This window comes from Agelaius tricolor, unplaced genomic scaffold (genome assembly GCF_023055355.1).
Source record: "Agelaius tricolor isolate 1412-34295 unplaced genomic scaffold, bAgeTri1.0.p SCAF_33, whole genome shotgun sequence".
NCBI classification, from domain to species: domain Eukaryota; kingdom Metazoa; phylum Chordata; class Aves; order Passeriformes; family Icteridae; genus Agelaius; species Agelaius tricolor.
The window spans coordinates 5,161,734-5,179,753 of NW_027269293.1; the positions used below are offsets into that span (position 1 = coordinate 5,161,734).

An 18,020-nucleotide genomic window follows, 5' to 3' on the forward strand; every position below is an offset into this window, starting at 1 on the left:
CTAGATGCTGTTCTGAGTTCTCCAAGTTTAATCCAGTTCCCTGCATTCAAAAACCCACCCAGCACCGAGGTCTCAGGTGCTTCACACCAAGATGGTGCAGGGCAGCCACTGCCCCTTGACTGCCTGGAACGATACTGACAGCCCTGTCCAACCCTTCCCATCACCCCCCAGGGGCCAGGTGGAGAAGGTCTCTTACAAAGTAAATGTCTGTGACTGGCACGTCGTCTTCATCCGAGGCCTGGCTGGCTGGCTCCGAGGCCTGGCTGGCTGTCTCCACCTCTACGGTGGCTGTGGATGTGACAATGGCACAGGCTGAAGAAGCTGCCTCTCTGCACAGGGGAAAGAAATGACAGTCTAGTCACTGCAGTCAGGACAGGAGCAAGCAAAACGGATTTATTACAGAGGAGCTTCTGAAGATGCTATGCTATCACATCCTGAAAGGTCACGTCAGGGCAGGTCAGGTCAGTACTGTGCTCAGCCTCACTGAACACCCATGACTCCAGCAAAGCCTCCAGCACAAGCAGCCACAGCTCAAAACCCACTGTGTGGGATCTGCAACACTCTAAAACACTCACTCTTTGACTTCTTCTTCAGGAGCTACAATCTCAACGTCACACTTGGGTTCCAGCTCGACACTGATTTGCTGAACCTCCTCCTGGACCCGCACCTCCTCGTGTGACCTGGAAACCAAAGGGGAGACAGGCCCAAAGACTCAGCTGGACATGAGTTATACATAGCCCTCAATTTTAAGTCAGCCTGAATCAGTCCAGAGCCAGCCAAGCCTCTTGTGCAGTTCTGCCCCAGCACACAGCTGCTGCTGCTACTGCTACTGTGGCACTGGGCTCCCAGCACAGACTCAGTGGCTGATTTCAGCTCAGAAGGAGCACTCAGACCTCCCAGGATTGAGGGTTTGGATAACCAAAACTCCCAGGGAAAAGAGAGGGAAGATTACAGCACTCAGGAATAACAAGGTGGGAAAAGAGGACAAGAGCAAAGGAGTTAAACAGCCAGTGCAGCAGGAAAGATGGGCAGTGTCAAATGGAGCATGGGAGCAAAGAGAAGTGACCTCCAGGGAAATCCTGTGTCCAGAGTCAGCCTGGCACCAGGCCAGAGCCTCTGACCACCTCCAACACTCCCAGCACACCAAAGCTGTTCCAGGGTTGAGATTTATCTGCACACTCTGGAACTGTTTCTGACAATCTTCACTTTAATACCTCATGCTATTAAAGTAATTACTTGTGCCAGCAGGGCTGTCCCCATGGGAAGGAGGAGCAGGAGCCTGCCCAGCCGAGGGGCAGCTGTCAGAGAAGGGCTGAGCCCTGGGTTCACTGACAGCACTGCCCTGCTCCAGGCTGGCTCTCACCAGTGGGCAGCACTTCAGTCCAGCTCCATGCACAGAACTTGCTACACTCTTCCTCACAGGGCTGGACCTCAAACCTGGACTGAATTCCCCAGCAGACCAGAATACCAGAGGCATGACACATTCTAGAGCAAATTGGGTAAGGTTTTTTCCATCTCAGCTCAGGAATGTAAATTCTTGCTTTAATAAATTTGTGTCTGCACTGGTTTTCACCAGGAGATCCCAGAGAGCTCCACATGTGCACAGGTCCCTACTCTCTGAGGAAGGGCACATGGAAGCACTGGTATTAGAAAGGGACAAATTAGGCAAAAAACAGCAAAACACCTGCAGACAGTCAGTGTATCTCTGGCAAATCTGTGACAGACAGATCTACTCTGACCAAGCCACTGAGCTCCCTGAACGCTCCCAGGTCACTCTGACTCACCTGAGCCATTTCTGGAGGAGCAGTCACATAACTACAGCAGCTCCCTCCCTCCAGGAGGTACCAGTGAGTTTGAACTATTTTGGATGAAGTTACTGCATTTGCCACATGGGCCCCACCACTGGGGCCTGGGTTTAAGTCTCCAATTTTCAGCAATTTCTAACACTGGATTCTGCAGGATATGAGGTGCTTCACAAGTCCCTGGCACTTCTCACAGTGAGCAGGTCCCTGCCCTCCAGGGCAGGATTCAGCAACATGCAGCATCCAGAGGTATTTTCATTAGGAAATACCACAGAAAGGGATTTTTTTTTCACAGTGCTTATCAACTGAACTCAGTTAATCACTCAAAGCTTGGAACAACAGCAGATGCCTGTAATGTGGGGCAAACCCTCATCTTCCAAAGACCTTTCCTTCCAAGCACCAAACACTGACTGCAGGGAGAGAGGACATCAGCCTGTCAGGCTTGTCAGGCTTTTCTGGCTATGGCACATCCTAGGACTGAGTCTCTGATGTCATTTCAAAGCCTACGACACCTACACAATGTCCTGGAAAGAGAGGGCAGAGCCAGCAGCATCCACTGGCTCCTCGTGCAGATCCTGCTGACATGGGCAATAGGGTAATTTTTACTGATGCAAAATAATTCCACAATAATGCACAATAATTTAATGATAAGAGCCTCTAAAATCAGACACTCCTCTGCAGCACAGCATTTCTGTCCTACCTTGCCCTTGGCTCTGAGATACCACAGGAGGAAAAAAGCCTCACAGATTTCTGAAAACACTGGAAGCTACTTCTGTGGGGACTGAGGGTGCTCAGTGCCTCATAAAGTCAAAGCCCTTTCACTTTACCCTGGCCATAAGCAGATGCTGAGAGGAGGAATGTTCCTGCTGTCAGGGCTCACTTACTCACTTAAAGGGACTTATAAATGACCTTCCTTGACTCTGGTGCTGGCTGGGTGGGTAAATTTGGACAATACTCTTGTCCCCTTCCCTATCAAATAATTGGTATTTTCAAAGCACTAAGAGATCTGCTTTGCAAGGAAAATTCTGTGTAAGAAATGGGGATCATCTGATTGCAGAAGCAGCTCAGCATCCATGCCAAAATCCTGGAGCTGCTGAAATTCCCACTCAGCCCTCTAAGTGACCTTTGCACAGGGATAAACATGAGGTCTCTGCAGCAGAGAGAAGATGAGACAAAAGACAGGAGACCCATTTCTCACCTGCCATCCTGCCCTGAGGAGTGTGTGCGCCTCCTGTGGAAAGAAAACAGGAGAGTTTGGAGGAGCAATTTAAGCCAGAAATCCTGCACTGTCCCCAAATCTACCTCCACATCCCATGAGGGAGATGTTCTACTTAACAGCTGACACTTCTTCCAGCAATAATTAATCCCATCAAAGCTGTGTCTGCTTGCTCCCAGGAGAGATTTAATTAAAATCGGTCATTAGCATTGCAGAGTGCAGGGCAGCCTGCCGGGATCTGCAGCACAGAGAGCCAAGAGCAGCCACTCAGCACCAGTGGGAGCAGGGAAATCTCCTCACCTGTACCTGGGCTGCTCAGAGGTCTCCGAGGGGGATCGCTCAGGAACAGACAGAGATGTTGACGATAGTGTCGTGGCTATGGAGGCCGTGGTAGCTTCTTCAAAGGAAGGAGGAGTGCAAGGGAGCAGGTCTGGCCTGCCTGCTGGCCCAGAGCAGGGCAGGGGAGAGGCAGGAAGAAAAGATGATTAAGTCAAACACCAACACTTCGCCTACACCAGCCCCGTGCAAGGCTGTTCCACCATGAACCTGCACACCCACACCTGGGACTGGGCACTCAAACAGACAGGCAGAAGTTTAGTTGGGTCATGACAGCCTCTCCCAAGGCATCCTCTGGGGAGAGCCAGTCAGCACCGCTTCAAGCACAACAGGCAGAGAATAGAATGCCAGTGAAGACTTCTCACTGGTGACCAAAGCTGGATTAAAGGCTTGGATCACCAGGGATAAATATCCAAGTGAATTAAGAGATGCACTGAGTGTTCAGTGCTTTGCACAGGGAGCAATCCAACACCCATGCACTGGAGGAGCTTGTCCTCCAGCACTCAGCTGTAAATGCAGCCAGATGGAAGTGAAGGAAAGGCAGCACAGAACCAGCCCATTCCTCTTTTCCAATGGAAAGATCCTGCCTGTTATAACTGCCCAAACGCTGTCATTGGAGTGCTGCAGTTCCCAGTCACCCCCCCCAATCTTTTTTTTTAAAGGTTAGAAAATGCAACTCTCTATTGGCTTTGGGCTATGACTGATGGTGCCCCTTGGCAGCAGCTGTCTTGCAGCAGTGACACAGGCAACCATTTTTACTGCAGAACCCCAGAGTGCTGCAAAGAAGGGATTTGGTCTCCTTTGATGCAGAGATGTCGCATCAAGTACCTGCTGGTGCTGCGACAAAACAATGCACTCTTACCTTCTTCCCTGTCCTGGTTAGGTTTAGCACCTGCAAAGCACAGCAAGACATGCAATGAAGAGCTATCCATGAGGAAAGATCTGCAGTTGGTGCACAGTGGGGAACTTGATGAGAACAAGGGAGGATCCTAAAGAACTGCTAGGAAAGAGAGGGTAAGCACAGAGGCAGTGCCCTGAGCGGGGCTGTCACCTTCATCATCCAGCGTGGGGTAGCTCCTGGCCGCCCGCAGGTCGTACTGGGTGTCGTCCTTGTCGGAGGCCAGCTGGCTGGCAGAGAACGCCGCCGTGGGACCCGCTGTCTTCACGGCCAGCAAGGCACTGCGCCCTTTCTTGGAGGGGGACGACTTCAGAGCTGGGGGAGGCACAGAAGGGCAAATGTCGGTCTCAGGGTTTTGCTGGTCAGAGTGACTCTGAGATGTGTCAGAAAGTCTCTTCTCAGCTCGGCGGGCAAAGAAGGAGTCACAACTCTTCAGTTCTCATTCTCAAGGTTGTTTATTGTTTCTTATCTATAAAATTATTTCTTCTGGCCTGGTGAGGTCCACTCCTCAGGACAGACAGAAGCACTCTGGCCACGCCTGGAGCAGTGTTATCTTTTTATACTAAAAACTATGTGTATATTATTTACCGTGACTTTCTAATACCTATCACTTATGTTAATGGACGCTCCTCTGTTGGGTTAACAAGATATTTAATACTCTGCTTGTTTGATTTGTTTATATTGGTGATTGTTAATAATGTACGGATGTAAGCTTGTGTCGTAGAGGGAGGACCCTGGTTACTCATTCTAGCATTAATTCTCCTATTTAAATATAGGTTAGTGTGACAGTGTTCACAGGGGTCTGAGGATGAGGGAAGAGATGAGGATCTGACTATGTTTCAGAAGGCTTGATTTGTTAATTTATGATATATATTACATTAAAACTATACTAAAAGAATAGAAGAAAGGATTTCATCAGAAGGCTAGCTAAGAATAGAATAGTAAAGAATGATAACAAAGGTTTGTGGCTTGGGCTCTGTCCCAGCCAACTGGGCTGTGATTGGCCATTAATTACAAACATCCAACATGGGCCAATCACAGATCCATCTGTTGCATTCCACAGCAGCAGATAACCATTGTTTACACTTTGTTCCTGAGGCCTCTCAGCTTCTCAGGAGGAAAAATCCTAAGGAAAGGATTTTCCATAAAAGATGTCTGCAACAGGTTAGCCTGTTAATGGGGAGGGAGTCATAAAGTTCTTATATTTTTGTAGTGTAGAGCTTTAACGCACTCTTTGTTGATAGCTGCTTGAGGGCCCACAGTGTAATTGGGAAATTAATATTTATCTGCTCATAGAGTTTGTATTCTTTTTTAAAGGAGCTGTACCCCCTTTAAATCACCCTTAATTCGCTTCATTAGGGTTCGTGGGTTTTCCTTGGAGAATTAAGAGTGAACTTAGATTCGTTTCACAGGCAACCAGCTATCACCCAGCTTGGCTGGCTTTTCACCTCTACTAACAAGTCATCCCACTCTTTTGCCAGAGACGGGTTAGCTCAATAATAGCAGCTCGTAAGTACCTCGCTTGGGTTTCGACTTATGTTACACAGTGAGCTTTTACTTTAAACCAATCTAAAAGTGCTAACATCACAGCAGAAGATGGAGGCTAAGAACAAGAAGGAGAAAGGCTGGACGTGCTCAGATTCTTCTATCTCTTGCTCTCTGAACCCCCGTTCTAAAAACCCCCAAAAATCTATTTTTTCACCCTGTGACAAACTAATTATTATTCTACTTAAACTTTTGTGGCTTGCAGATCTTCATATAAGGTTGGTAATTTGCTCCATGGGTCATAATCAAAATCCCAGGTATCTTGGGCTCTGTGCCAGGGTCTTTGAGCCCTCTGGCAGGGGTTCTGGCAATCCAGGACAGCCAGAGGGATGTCCTGAACTCTGACATGTCGGAACCCAGGACATTCCTCTGCCCTTGAGGACTCGAGACTCTGGCAGGGGGCTCAGAGACCTTGGCACTGAGTCAAAAGTACCTGTGCCTTTCATTTTAGCCCATGGAGAAAATTGCAAACTTTGTGTGAAGATTTACCAGCCACAAAAGTTTGAGTAGAATGATAGTTAATTTGTCACAGGGTGAAAAAGTAGAATTTTGGGGATTTAGAATGGGGGTTCAAGAGGCAAGATGAAGGAATCTGGGTGTGTCTTGTCCTCCTTCTTCTTCTTCTTGTCCTCCATCTTCTGCTGTGATGGTGACACTTCTGGATTGGTTTAGAGTAGAGACAGACTGTCTAACATAGGTGATAGGTATTGGAAAATTATTGTAAATAAAGTACACATAGTTTTTAGTATAGAAAGCCAACACCACCCCAAGGGTGGTCAGTGTGCCACAAACCAACCTGCTGGACAGACCTCAGCAGGTCAGAGAAAGAATGTGATAGATAAGAGCAAATAAACAACCTTGAAAAGCAGAGCTGAGGAATCTCGACTTCTTCTTTGGTCAAAGGGCTGGGAAAAAAACTCTTTAATACCTCGGGAGCCATTTCAACCACAGAAAACCTGAGAGTCAAAGCACCACCACCAGCTACTGTCACACCAAAGGTGTTTTTCCCTTCACAAGGAGAGGCTCTGCCCTCACACACATCCCGTCAGGGCTGAACCCAGGTCAGGTGCAGGGACTGGGTGGAAGCCTGAGCAGACCAAGGCAAGCTGTGACAATCTGAGGGCTCTGCAGTTCTTGGCTTTGCTCTGTATCATGGAAAGTTTTGGGTTAGAAGGGACCTTACAAATGCATCTCATTCCACCCCTTCATGGGCAGGGACATGGGCACTAGAGCAGGTTGCTGCAAGCCCTGTCCAACCTGGCCTTGGAGACTTCCAGGGATGGGGCAGCCACAGCTGCTCTGAGCCCTCTGTACCAGGGCCTCCACCCTCAGATTTCCTAACTTCTCATCTAACCCTGACAGCTCAAAACAATTGTCCCTTGCCTGTCACTATCTGCCTGTATATAAAGTCCTTCCCCCTCCTTTTTCTAAGCCCCCTTTAAGCACTGGAAGGGGCTCTAAAGTCTCCTAGAGCCTTCTCCAGGCTATACACCCCCAGCTATCACAGCTGTACCACACTGGAAACCCTGCTCAGGCTCCAGACCAGACTCCTCATGAAGCCTGCAGCAGCAAGGCCAAGGTAAAAGCTCAGAGCACAGCAGCCCCAGAACTTGGTACTTACAGGAATTCTTTCGAAACACCGTGTTGGTCATGAATTTGAAGAATCTCTCTGCATAAAAGCTGGGTCTGTGTACTGACACCGTGTCCTACAACAGCAAGAAGCAATTGTTTAATTTTAAAATGATCCCTCAAGGCAGAATTTCTGTAACAACCAACACAGTCTTTTTTATTCCAACATTTAGCACTGATAGAGCCTTAAAATGGAAAGGCTTAACTGAAACACTCTAATTAATGCTATAAATAACCCTGAAGCATTGCCTCTGATTGCGTTTGATTATATTCTTGCTGTGATTTTATAATGGATTTTGGTGATTTTATTCCTTTATAGACTTCCTGGATTTTTTTAAACACTGGCCTGATTGCATACATGAAATTTCTTCTGGCTTTGCTAGCTGCCATTCCAATCAAACCTGGATACTTTTGCATGTCACACAGACACCCAAATTCAGCCAAGGGTCTCCATACATTTCAAATGTTCTTGTTTAAAATAGTAAAACTGAAACTCTTTCTGCTTCTGATGTTTGACTGCACTTCCATGACTTGGCATCTCCACATTTCCTTTGCCACTTTAAGGGAAGCCAGGAAATGCAAGGCTGAAAAATGGTTTCCACATCCAAGCTTCTTTCAGAAACACACACCTGGCTGCTGCAGGAATGAAGCCAGCAAGGAAACATGCAAAGGGATTTGCTGGCAGAGAGCTTGCTGAGGTGGATACAGCCAGTCACCAGAGAGAACAGCCCAGGGCTCCTGACAGCCCAGGAACACACACACCTGGGTGTGTGCTCCTGGTGTCATGGGGGACAGAGCAGGGGAGGAAAGCTGTGATCACAACAGTTCAACGTGTGAGGAGCTGGATTGAGCAAGGAAACCTGGCTGGGAATAAGTGGCACCACCCTGCTGAGCAGGAATGAGGGGCAAGAACTGCTCCTTTCATCAGCTGCAGCTGTGCTAGGTCAGGCTCCACAAATAGACACCAAGTATCCTGTGAGGCTTGGACAACTCCTGCCTCTGCACAGGCACTCACCCCATCATGGACAAGGGCCTTCCAGGTGTGCTCTAACTTCTTGATGAACCTAATTCCAAGGAGAAGTGGAGAGAAAAATAAAGATTCAGGCATGCACTTTCATGCCAAGCCCCCTATCATACCCTATAGGGAGATCCCTGAGCTGCCAATGTCACCAGGACTGAGCTTTCTCCAGCATCTCCCCCAGGAGGTCAGGACTGCCTGGGAACACCACAGGGAAGGAGGAGCTGGGCTGGAAGAGGTACACCTTACACCCCTGGAGATATGCTTCCCACACTGAGGTGGGAAACTACTTTATGAGCAGCTCATCATCCTGGACAAAGGGCTGAGTGTCCCCAGCTGTTCTAAGGACATGATGGAACCCATGGTCAGCTTGGGGCAGCTGTATCTACTCATCCTCACAGTCTCCAGGAGAGAACATGCCTCCTGCTTTCATTTGGTACTAAAAGAGATGTTATCAGCCACAAAAGACACACTGTGTGGTGGTTTCTCTCCTCACCAAATATCAATTTAATGCAAAACCAACCCACACTGCCAGGTTACCTACCTGTATGACTGCAGGATATCTATGATTCCCACGTGCAGCAGGAGACGCTCTCCTTTGCCATTCACTGCTGGGATCCCTCCCATCCTGCAGGTAAAGCAGAACCTCAGCAGGTGCAGCCTCAGCCAGAGCACCTCTAACACCCAACTCTGGGGAAGGGCAACAGCAGCCGTGCTGAGGGGCTCTGGTGTGGTGTCAGACACGTTGTAAAACTGGTGTGCTCACTTTGTGCACAACCATGGGAGTGACCTGGCCTGACCCCAGTGTCCCAGGGTCACTGCCTGCATGGCCAAACACCACTGTCCTGACAGAACCTGTGTTGTGTGGCACAGCTCTGCCTGGGCCAGAAAGCACCATGGAGCTTTCTCCTGCCTGCTTTATTCTGGGGATCAGGTTTTTTATCGGGTCAGTGAGAGCTGTCTGTCATTAGGGGAGTAAATACTTAAGGAAAAAGGATTCCAGTCCTGTCCACACTAATGCCATCCTGCCAAAGTGCAGCAACCATTGGCACCAGCACACAACCAAAGCACAGGGGTGCCAGATACTCCTTCAGGCAGCCACTGCAATTATTGATGCTGCCTGAAGGACTGGAAACACCACAGTATTATCTCAGCTCTCAGGACTGCCCCTCCATCAAAGCCTCAGCAGCTGGTTTCAGACAGCAGCAAGCAGCAAATGCCATCATTCCTTGGCCCAAGAGCCAGGGAGCCAGGCAGAATCCCAGGTCAAGCACAGCACAGGCTTAGGACAACCCCCAGCCTCCAGCTCCAGCAGTGACCCAGCACTTGGCTACACTGCTGTCTGCTAACCCCACTGGGATGGCCTCAGGGAACTGCCAGGAATTCCAGAGGTGGGAGTGATGGAGAACTCCAGGCTCCTAGGGACAGACTGATCCCTATTCTGCTCCAGTATTTGGGTGCTGAGTGAGAACTGTCTCCTCCCCAGGGAATGGGTGGATATTTAGAGGCTGTTACACAAGCTGACAACCTACAGCCTGCCCTAAGATGAGAGACTGCTGTGAGGCCAGAGCCTTACACAACTATTTCCCACCCTGGCTTCCCTCTTTCCCACCACAATGGCAGCACTACCAAAACCTCAGGAGAGCTGCTTCCTTGAACAATTTAGTTACATTTTAGTTAAATGGTGTGCTCTGTCTCACCCCTCAAAAATGTAGGGTTTATTCCAAGCCTGTGATCCTCCCCTGAAGTATCAGGTATCTGTAATCCCATTGGCCCAAATCTGATTCTGTGCCCACCTTGAATCTCCCTGTTAAGCTGTGGGGGGAGACCACAGAGTCTCTCTTGGCCCCTTTTCCCCCCAGGCTCTCCCTCTCTCCCCCTCCCTTCCCCTCAGAAACCCTGCTGTTCCCGGGGGTGGGATCCCCAATAAACCCTCATCTAATCAGCACCCCCAGAAGCCGTGTGGAGTCTCCTTGCCTGCCTGCTGCTACCAGTGAACAGACAGCTTGGGGAGCCCCCCAAAGGAACAGCAACACGTGTGGGCCTCCTGAGGGATTTCCCACTCCAGCCTCCACCTCCCAGCAGCAGGAGGGAGCCCAGGTTTCACCTACGTGTCGTCGGTGTCTATGGCCTCGCCGCGGGCAGCCCCTCCCTGGATGGACTCCATGGCTGTGGAGTACAGGGCCTTCTGCCCCACGGGACGCTTCTCATCCGACGTGCTGTGGGCTCCCTCTGACAGCTGCTCCCGCTCGTGCTGGTCTATGTTATGAACCCCAAGCAGGAGGCTGTAGTCCATGATTTTAAAGCTTTCCAATACCTACAGGTTAATATTGAGTTCAAGAACAAAGAGAAAGTATCAAGCCAGCAGCAGAAATACAGACCTTGAAGCATGGAATCAAAGCAATCAAAGCAAAGCATCCCGTCCACATCCCCACTAACAACTCATTTGACAGAGTCTGAAAGTTTCTGAACCAACAGTGACCTCTGGGCTTGACTGTAAAAAGTTTGGCCATCCCACAATTACAGCAAAGGCCTGATGACTTGCAAACAACACCACTGTATCTGCTGCACAGTGACTGGGAAAATGCTCCAGCAAAGCAGCTACAAGGGGAGCATCTGCCAAAGTATGATGGACCAGGCAAAGGAGCACAGCATCAGTCCTCAGAGGCTGCCATGAGATCCAACTCTACTGCCTGGCTTTCAGGGAAAAGTGCAGGAGAAAGGACTGATCCTGCTCTGGGCTCAGTAGCAAGGTTCTCAATCAGGAATTGCTCTTCCTCATGCTCGAGAGCCACAGAGTTCCTTACCCTGTCCCTGAGCTGCCCCCTCCTTACCAGACAGTCTCGCTGCAACGTCTTCACCAAAGCACTGAAGGTGTCTGCATCCAGCATCAGGCCCTCAGGCATGTCTTGGATGAAGTCCAGATCCTTGTATGTAGGGCTGGACTTTTCTTTTTCCTTCTTGGATGCTCGGCGTTTGTAGGTTGAACCCTTGAGGTCGAATTTCAGGTGCATTTTCACCACTCGAGGCAGGATGTTGTTCATCACGACCACGCGGATGTTTTTGCCCCCAGACTGCACACAGTACAGTCCATAAAACTTGGGCAGCAGAGTCCGGGGGTTCTGGTTCAGATTCTGCAGCAAGGGTGGAAAGAAGCACAGAGAAAGGTCATTTGAGCAGAAACTTCCTGCTGTATTCACCACAAAGCATGTCAACAGTTGGACTAGGGATTCTTTGCTGAGAAGTTTTCTGAACTTAACAGGAGCTCAGTGTATGCAGTTGATAAAGTCCTGCATTTCAGTGGCTTTAGGACCTGAAAACACAGGGACCGAGATGTTCAGCACTCTCTGGGCAAATAACCAAGTCCGGAAATCCCCTGCTTTCCCCAAGTACAGCAGCTAAAAAAAGGAAACCAAACTGGGAGAGAAATAAACACAATAAGTGGGAACTTCAAGCTTAAAAATAACAGCTCTCTTTATCTCTCCACCAGTGTCAGAATCAAGAGCTGTTCTCCAGCCCAGAATAAACCACGGACAGGGTTATTTTTTAAACAAAACAACATAAATGTTTTCCTCCTGTTGCAGAGCTGCTTTATAAAGCAGTCAACCAGAAAGCACGGATATCCTGTTCTGCTGTCATCTCCTTTTTTTAGGCAGCAGAATAATTAGGAATGACATGACAGGCAGGATTTGCTTGTTCAGCTTTGGGCACATTTGGGAAGGAAACAGAACTTCTCTGCACGCTGTGGCAGGAAAGACAGACCTGACAGGTTCTGACAGACAGCAGAAACGTGATTGTATTAAAATTTCATTCCCCTCAGCTCACCCACCTGGGCACAGCAGTGAGCCCTCTTGGAGAGTGCCAAAGTAATGGAGGCAGGTAAATGGAAACAGCTTTAAAGTAACTCAGGATGAAACCACCCTGCTTCCTTTCCCTGACTCCTTTGACACAGGTGGTTTCCCAGGAGCAGCAGGGTGGTCAGGGGTAGCACCACAGAACCCACAGATAGTGGAAAGCTGCAACAGGTCACTCAGAACTCTGCATCAGACAGGTAAGTTCAGTTTAATTCACTGACTGATGAAGGCAGGATTAACAATGCAACTCCATTCCCACTCAAAACCCCACACCTGATTTACCACACACATTAGGCAACAGGCAGTGCTTTCCAAGAAAACTCATCCTGTCCAGGAATGTGAGTGTCACCTGCAAAAGCAAGTGATTCACAGAATCTCAGGATAGTTTGGGTTGGAAGGGACTGTAAAGACCATTTGGTTTCACCTGTGCCATGGGAAGGGATACCTTCCACTGTCCCAGAGTGCTCCAAACCCTGTCCAACCTGGCCTGGAACATTCTCAGGGATGAAGCAGCCACAGCTGCTCTGAGCAACCTGTGCCTTCCCCACCTTCATAGGGAAAAATTTCTTCCTGGCCTGGCTGTTACTCACACACAGACATCCCATAATTTGCCTCTCTCGGGTAAATTTTCCCTCGGGTAAATATTGAGTGAGGAAAGGATTTTCACAGAACCAGTGTAGGATCACACAACCCCACTGCACCAGGCACACAGATGGGGCAGCAGCATTGCTTCTCATCACCTTCTCCTTGGCATCTCCACAACAAACAAACCCCTGGTCGTTGTAACTGACTGTCAAGAGTCCTCATCCATAAATCTGGGACCTCCAGCACAGTTGTGCAGGGAGACCAGCTCCTGGTTTTTACACCAGAACAGCAGGTTTGGGTCCAATTTACTTGACCCAATGCAAGTCTCTGGGTCTCAATATCCTGCCTTGCCAGACTGATATGCAAAGCTGGCTGGTACCTTGGGGGTCTCCAGCTTGGAATTGCTGCCAGTGGGAGTCAGGACAATCCTCAGAGTAATGGTCAAACAGCAGGAATGGGAGAGATTCAGGGACATCAGTGCTTTCCCCACAAAACCAGGGTGGTTGCATTATTGCCTGGAGAAAAGGAGGCTCAGGGGGGACCTTTTGCTCTCCACAAGTCCCTGACAGGAGGGTGCAGCCAGGTGGGGGTCAGGCTCTGCTCTCAGGCAACAAGGGACAGGATGAGAGGAAATAGCCTCAAGTTGTGCCAGGGGAGGTTTGGGTTGGATATTAGGGGAATTTTCTTCATGGAAAGGGTTGTAAAGGATTAGAACAAGCTGTCCAGGGCAGTGGTGGAGTCACCATTCCTGAAAGCATTCAAATAATGTGTGGCTGTGGCACTTGTGGACAAGCTGACCATCATGGTGCTGAGCTGAAGGTTGGACCTAATGATCTTGGTGGTCTTTTCCAAACTTAAGAGTTTTACTATTCTACGATTGCAATCAGCAGCCATCCCCAAATGCAGGCTGGGGCAGATGCACACTGCCAAGTGAAAAAGGAACAAACTAGTTCTGGGAAAAGGGCACTCAGAAACACACATCTGGGAAGCCATTCTGAGGCCAGAACATGCCTCCAAACTACAGCACAATTATCTGCCTCATGTTTACCCACAGAGTTTGCAAATAATCAGTAGCATTTGTGCTTCTGGGACTGGCTTCATGACATGTTGTTAACACTGTCCCTGGCATGGGGGCAGGTGGAGGACATGCCCTGTGAGATGCTCTGCCATGACAGAAAAGCTGCCATGACAAAGCTGAGCTGGGTCTGAGGTCCTGGGTGATACACACCATGTAGTATCCAGGAAGGAGCTTCTGCAGGAATTCAGCTTCCTTGTGCATCACAGTTTTGATGATGAATTCATCGTCGCTGGTGACATAGAAGAGGGAGCCGCTGGCGCCGGGGTTGGACAGCTCGATCAGAGGCTCGTTACATAACGAATACTGGCGAGAAAAAGAAAACAAGGTGATGCTTCATCCCCCATTAACTGCAGATTTGAGTTCTATGCCCTCAAGGGCCTTCCCCATCATGTCATCTCCCTGGGAGATTAAGGGGTAGCAAAGCTCAAGTGAGAACTATTTTCATTATAGGTTTGGTCTGAGCAACCAAACTGGTGGACAATTTATAATTACAGACTAAGATTACAGTTCAGAGCATCCCAACTGCTCAGTATCCAACTAATCATCTGCTTTCAGGAACATCCAGCCTTCATAATGACATCTTATCTGTTCCCATTGTGCCTGCACGCACGTATCACATTCAGGCTCTTTGAGCACAGCCCAGCACAGGCTGATGGGCACAGAGGATTCCAGGAGACACCACAGCCTGCTCAGGGAACCAGATATCACTGTGCTGGAGGGAACACAACACACTGGCTGTTCTCAGCAGCTCCCCTGGCCTTGTGCTCCCCTGTTCTCTGCAAAAGTCAGTGCCAGATTCACAGAATCCCAGAATGATTTGGGCTGGAAATGACCTTAAAGCTCATCTCATTTCATACATGGGCAAGGACACTTCCACTACACTAGGTTGCTCCAGGCTCCATCCAACCTGGCCATATTTTTACAGCCATACCTCACTCCATCAATCCTGCTAAAAACACATTACAGATCTTATCCCAGGTGTGCAATGAAAAGGGACAAGCCCTGCTCAAGCACAGCAAAGAGTTCTGCACTGGGATCTGAACTGGAAGAGCTCAAGCACAGCAAAGCACAGCAAAGAGATCTGCACTGGGATCTGAACTGGAAGAGCACGTCTGGTCATAAGGACAGAAACAGGTCCTCAAATAAGGACTTGCCCAGCAGCAGAGGAAAAAAAAAAAAAAAAAGGAGAAAGCAAGGCAGGCAGATGTACATTTGCACATTTTAGCTCAGTGCCCACCCAGATAGTGCAGGGGTCAGGTGGGTTCAGGGCAGGATCACAGAACTGCTCAGTGAGAGGTGAGATGGGGAGAGGGAGGTGATCAGAACAATAAATAAAATGCTCATCATTATGTAATGAAAACAGCTTTCAGCTCTGCACAGATTAACAACCCCAGACCTGATCAAGCTAATCATCTCATGCATAATTAAAGGCATTTGCTGCTGTGGCAGGCAAGAGACAGTCAGGAGAAGCAGAAACAACAAATCAGAGCCATGACCTTTGCAACTGAGGCAAACTCCTTGCCTGTCCTCAGTTCTGAACACTCATCCATCAGGCAGCACTGCCTTGGCTGGCACAGGAGGAGATCACTGTTACCCCCCCATCAGGCACTGGCACAGGTTTGTTTCACTGGCAGGTCCTCAGCTCTAACCACCCCTATCTACAGGTGAAGTCACACAAAAAGGGCTGTTCCAAAAGGGGAGGATGTGCTCCCAGGGATGTGTTTCCTTCCCCAGTTCACACAGAACAGGATGTCACATAAAGGCAAGGGCCCAAATTCAATCACAGGGCACTTGAAGCCCCAACAGCTTGTACTCCAAGGTATTTGAAAACCAGCCTTTCTAGCTCTGAGGAGCTTTTGAAGCACAAGAACAAGCTGTGGTTTATTGTGTCTTTTTAAGATGATTAAAATAACTACTCTCACATAGCTCTCCAGTGAGTACACAAGAAAAAATTCCCATCTTTGTCCTTAGAGTCGCAGGGGACATTACAGGGTTGCACCCAGCAGAACACAACTCCTTTGGCTTGTAAACACAGTAAGTTATTGTTACCACAAGGAGCAGAGAGGGAAGCCCATTGCAGGGCTTACACAGCTCACACTGTGTGCAGGGCATGGCCTCCCTCCATGGGAGGCAGCTGCCATTCAGCAAACTCAGACTTGGAATCATGGAATGTTTTGGGCTGGAAAGGATCTTAAACCCATCTCATCCCACTCACTGCCATGGGCAGGTACACCTTCCACTACAACAGGCTGTTCCAACCCCATCCAGCCTGTCCTGGAACACTCCCAGGGATGGGGCAGCCACAGCTCCTCTGGGCAACTTGTGCCAGGGCCTCACCACCCTCATGGTAAAGATAAATAAAGGAAGACAAAACAGCATAATCTAAAAATATCTCCATACCAAATAATCATCTGGACGAATCCCAAAGAGCTCTCGGAAGTAGCGGAAAGCCACTGGGGCGTAGGTCTTGAACCTGAAGTCAGCGTAGTGGTGAGCTGGGGTGAGGTTACTGCCCTCGCTGCACAGAACACACACATGGCACAGCCTGTTAGCACTCACCAGACAGGGACAGTCACACCAAAGCTACTGTGTGCTCCAGATGCACTGAGCCTTGCAAAAAGACATCTTTGGAACAACAACCACCACCTTTCTTCTGTGGTAGGAAAACAGGAAAACAGGTTTCAAACTATCTGCCAAAATCTATTTCCAGAGATTAAAGGAATAACCACTTGCCAAGCAGAATATATTTACACAGAGAACATAACTTTTATGAGCTTTGTTTATTCACAGTTAGAGAGCTCCCAGAAGGAGTTGCTTCCATTTAAAACATGGTATAATTTTGTGGAAGAAATTCTAGATGGACAGCTAGGAAGACAAGCATGTAGGAAGGGTAACAAACTGGAGTGCACAGTACTGCATCCTTCACTGTGCTTCCCTGCAGGCCAGTGCACTGCAGATTCCAACACTTCCCACTGTTCTGTTTGTGTATCAGGGAGCAGATTTAAAACATTCAGAGCATGCAACTCTGATTTTAAGACAGACAGATGGAAGCTCTATTGAAAAATCAGTGAGAGGAAAAGAAAAGAAGTAATTAATGCCTTTTTTTTTTTTTTTTCTCCTTCTCCTTTACCTTGGGAAAAAAATGCTCTCCACCACGTAGAAGTCCTGCATCAGGACATCTCTCTCTGGCTTGGAACTCAGATTTCCCACAGTATATCCAATCCCCAGCTGGATGGCCCCCTTCAGAGTGGATGAGGTGGTCTGGCAAAAGGAAAAGAGCAGTCAGTGAGCATTTCACAGCAGATAATCACAATAACATCCCCTGCATTACCACACAGTCATGTCTGTGACTTTTGTGGGGTCATCTCAGGCACCACATGCTACTAACCAAGTTTTACCCAGCTGCTGAAGAGATCAATTAGGGCTTCAGATTTGCTATTTGCAGGACTGTGCTGTCCAAGAGTGCTGCATAAAAATCTCAACCAGATTAATAACTACTGGGCCAGAACTTCTCTCAGCCTGTCACCCACTTGGGTGCCATCCCCCACTCCCCAGACCCAAACCTTTTTGTAGGTGGTTTCCCCAGAAGCATCCACACTTCGATGACCAATCCTCTTTCCTTGGCCTGGCTGTCCTGGCAGTGAGGGGCCCTGCAAGGAGAGCACAGGGACAGTCAGGGCACAGGCTGAGCTGCCACCAAGCACATACAGGGCAGCACAGCCACACTCCCACACTGTACTGCACACAGGGCTCATGGTGAACACCCTGCAGAGTGCCAACAGGTGAAAGTGAAGCTCTTTGAATTATACCTCCACCCCTGAAGATGAGTTAGAATAGCAACACTCCACCTGACACCCCCACTGCTCACTGCAGAGCCCTCAGCGAAGGCGCCGAGCTCGGAAAAGATCCAGCTGCCAAGATTGCTGGTGCTTGACTGCAGTTCCCATTGATTTAAAACAGTGATGTATTAAATCAAACAGCCACAGAGACTTATTCTTAAAATCCCACGCCCTCAGGTGTCACACTGACACCTCGGGTTTTGCTGGAGAGATCAGAGCC

At 48.9% G+C, this 18,020-nt stretch overlaps 1 protein-coding gene across 6 annotated transcripts in view; it reads right to left on the reverse strand.

The window, feature by feature from the left end:
• Window positions 1-18,020, reverse strand: part of PIP5K1C (phosphatidylinositol-4-phosphate 5-kinase type 1 gamma) — a 52,872-nt gene that overhangs the window by 6,830 nt on the left and 28,022 nt on the right. For 3 of the 6 annotated variants that reach the window (XM_071451928.1, XM_071451922.1, XM_071451927.1), the window contains exons 3-17: window positions 17,525-17,611; window positions 17,092-17,222; window positions 16,362-16,479; window positions 14,112-14,264; window positions 11,279-11,578; window positions 10,556-10,761; window positions 8,989-9,072; window positions 8,442-8,490; window positions 7,419-7,503; window positions 4,406-4,567; window positions 4,217-4,246; window positions 3,319-3,460; window positions 3,001-3,033; window positions 576-680; window positions 197-329 (exon numbers count right to left, since the gene is read on the reverse strand). In XM_071451928.1, the coding sequence (XP_071308029.1) occupies window positions 197-329; window positions 576-680; window positions 3,001-3,033; window positions 3,319-3,460; window positions 4,217-4,246; window positions 4,406-4,567; window positions 7,419-7,503; window positions 8,442-8,490; window positions 8,989-9,072; window positions 10,556-10,761; window positions 11,279-11,578; window positions 14,112-14,264; window positions 16,362-16,479; window positions 17,092-17,222; window positions 17,525-17,611 (1,818 nt within the window). The remainder of the gene's footprint in view (window positions 1-196; window positions 330-575; window positions 681-3,000; window positions 3,034-3,318; window positions 3,461-4,216; window positions 4,247-4,405; window positions 4,568-7,418; window positions 7,504-8,441; window positions 8,491-8,988; window positions 9,073-10,555; window positions 10,762-11,278; window positions 11,579-14,111; window positions 14,265-16,361; window positions 16,480-17,091; window positions 17,223-17,524; window positions 17,612-18,020) is intronic. The other 3 variants (XM_071451923.1, XM_071451925.1, XM_071451926.1) reach the window with 3 other exon arrangements.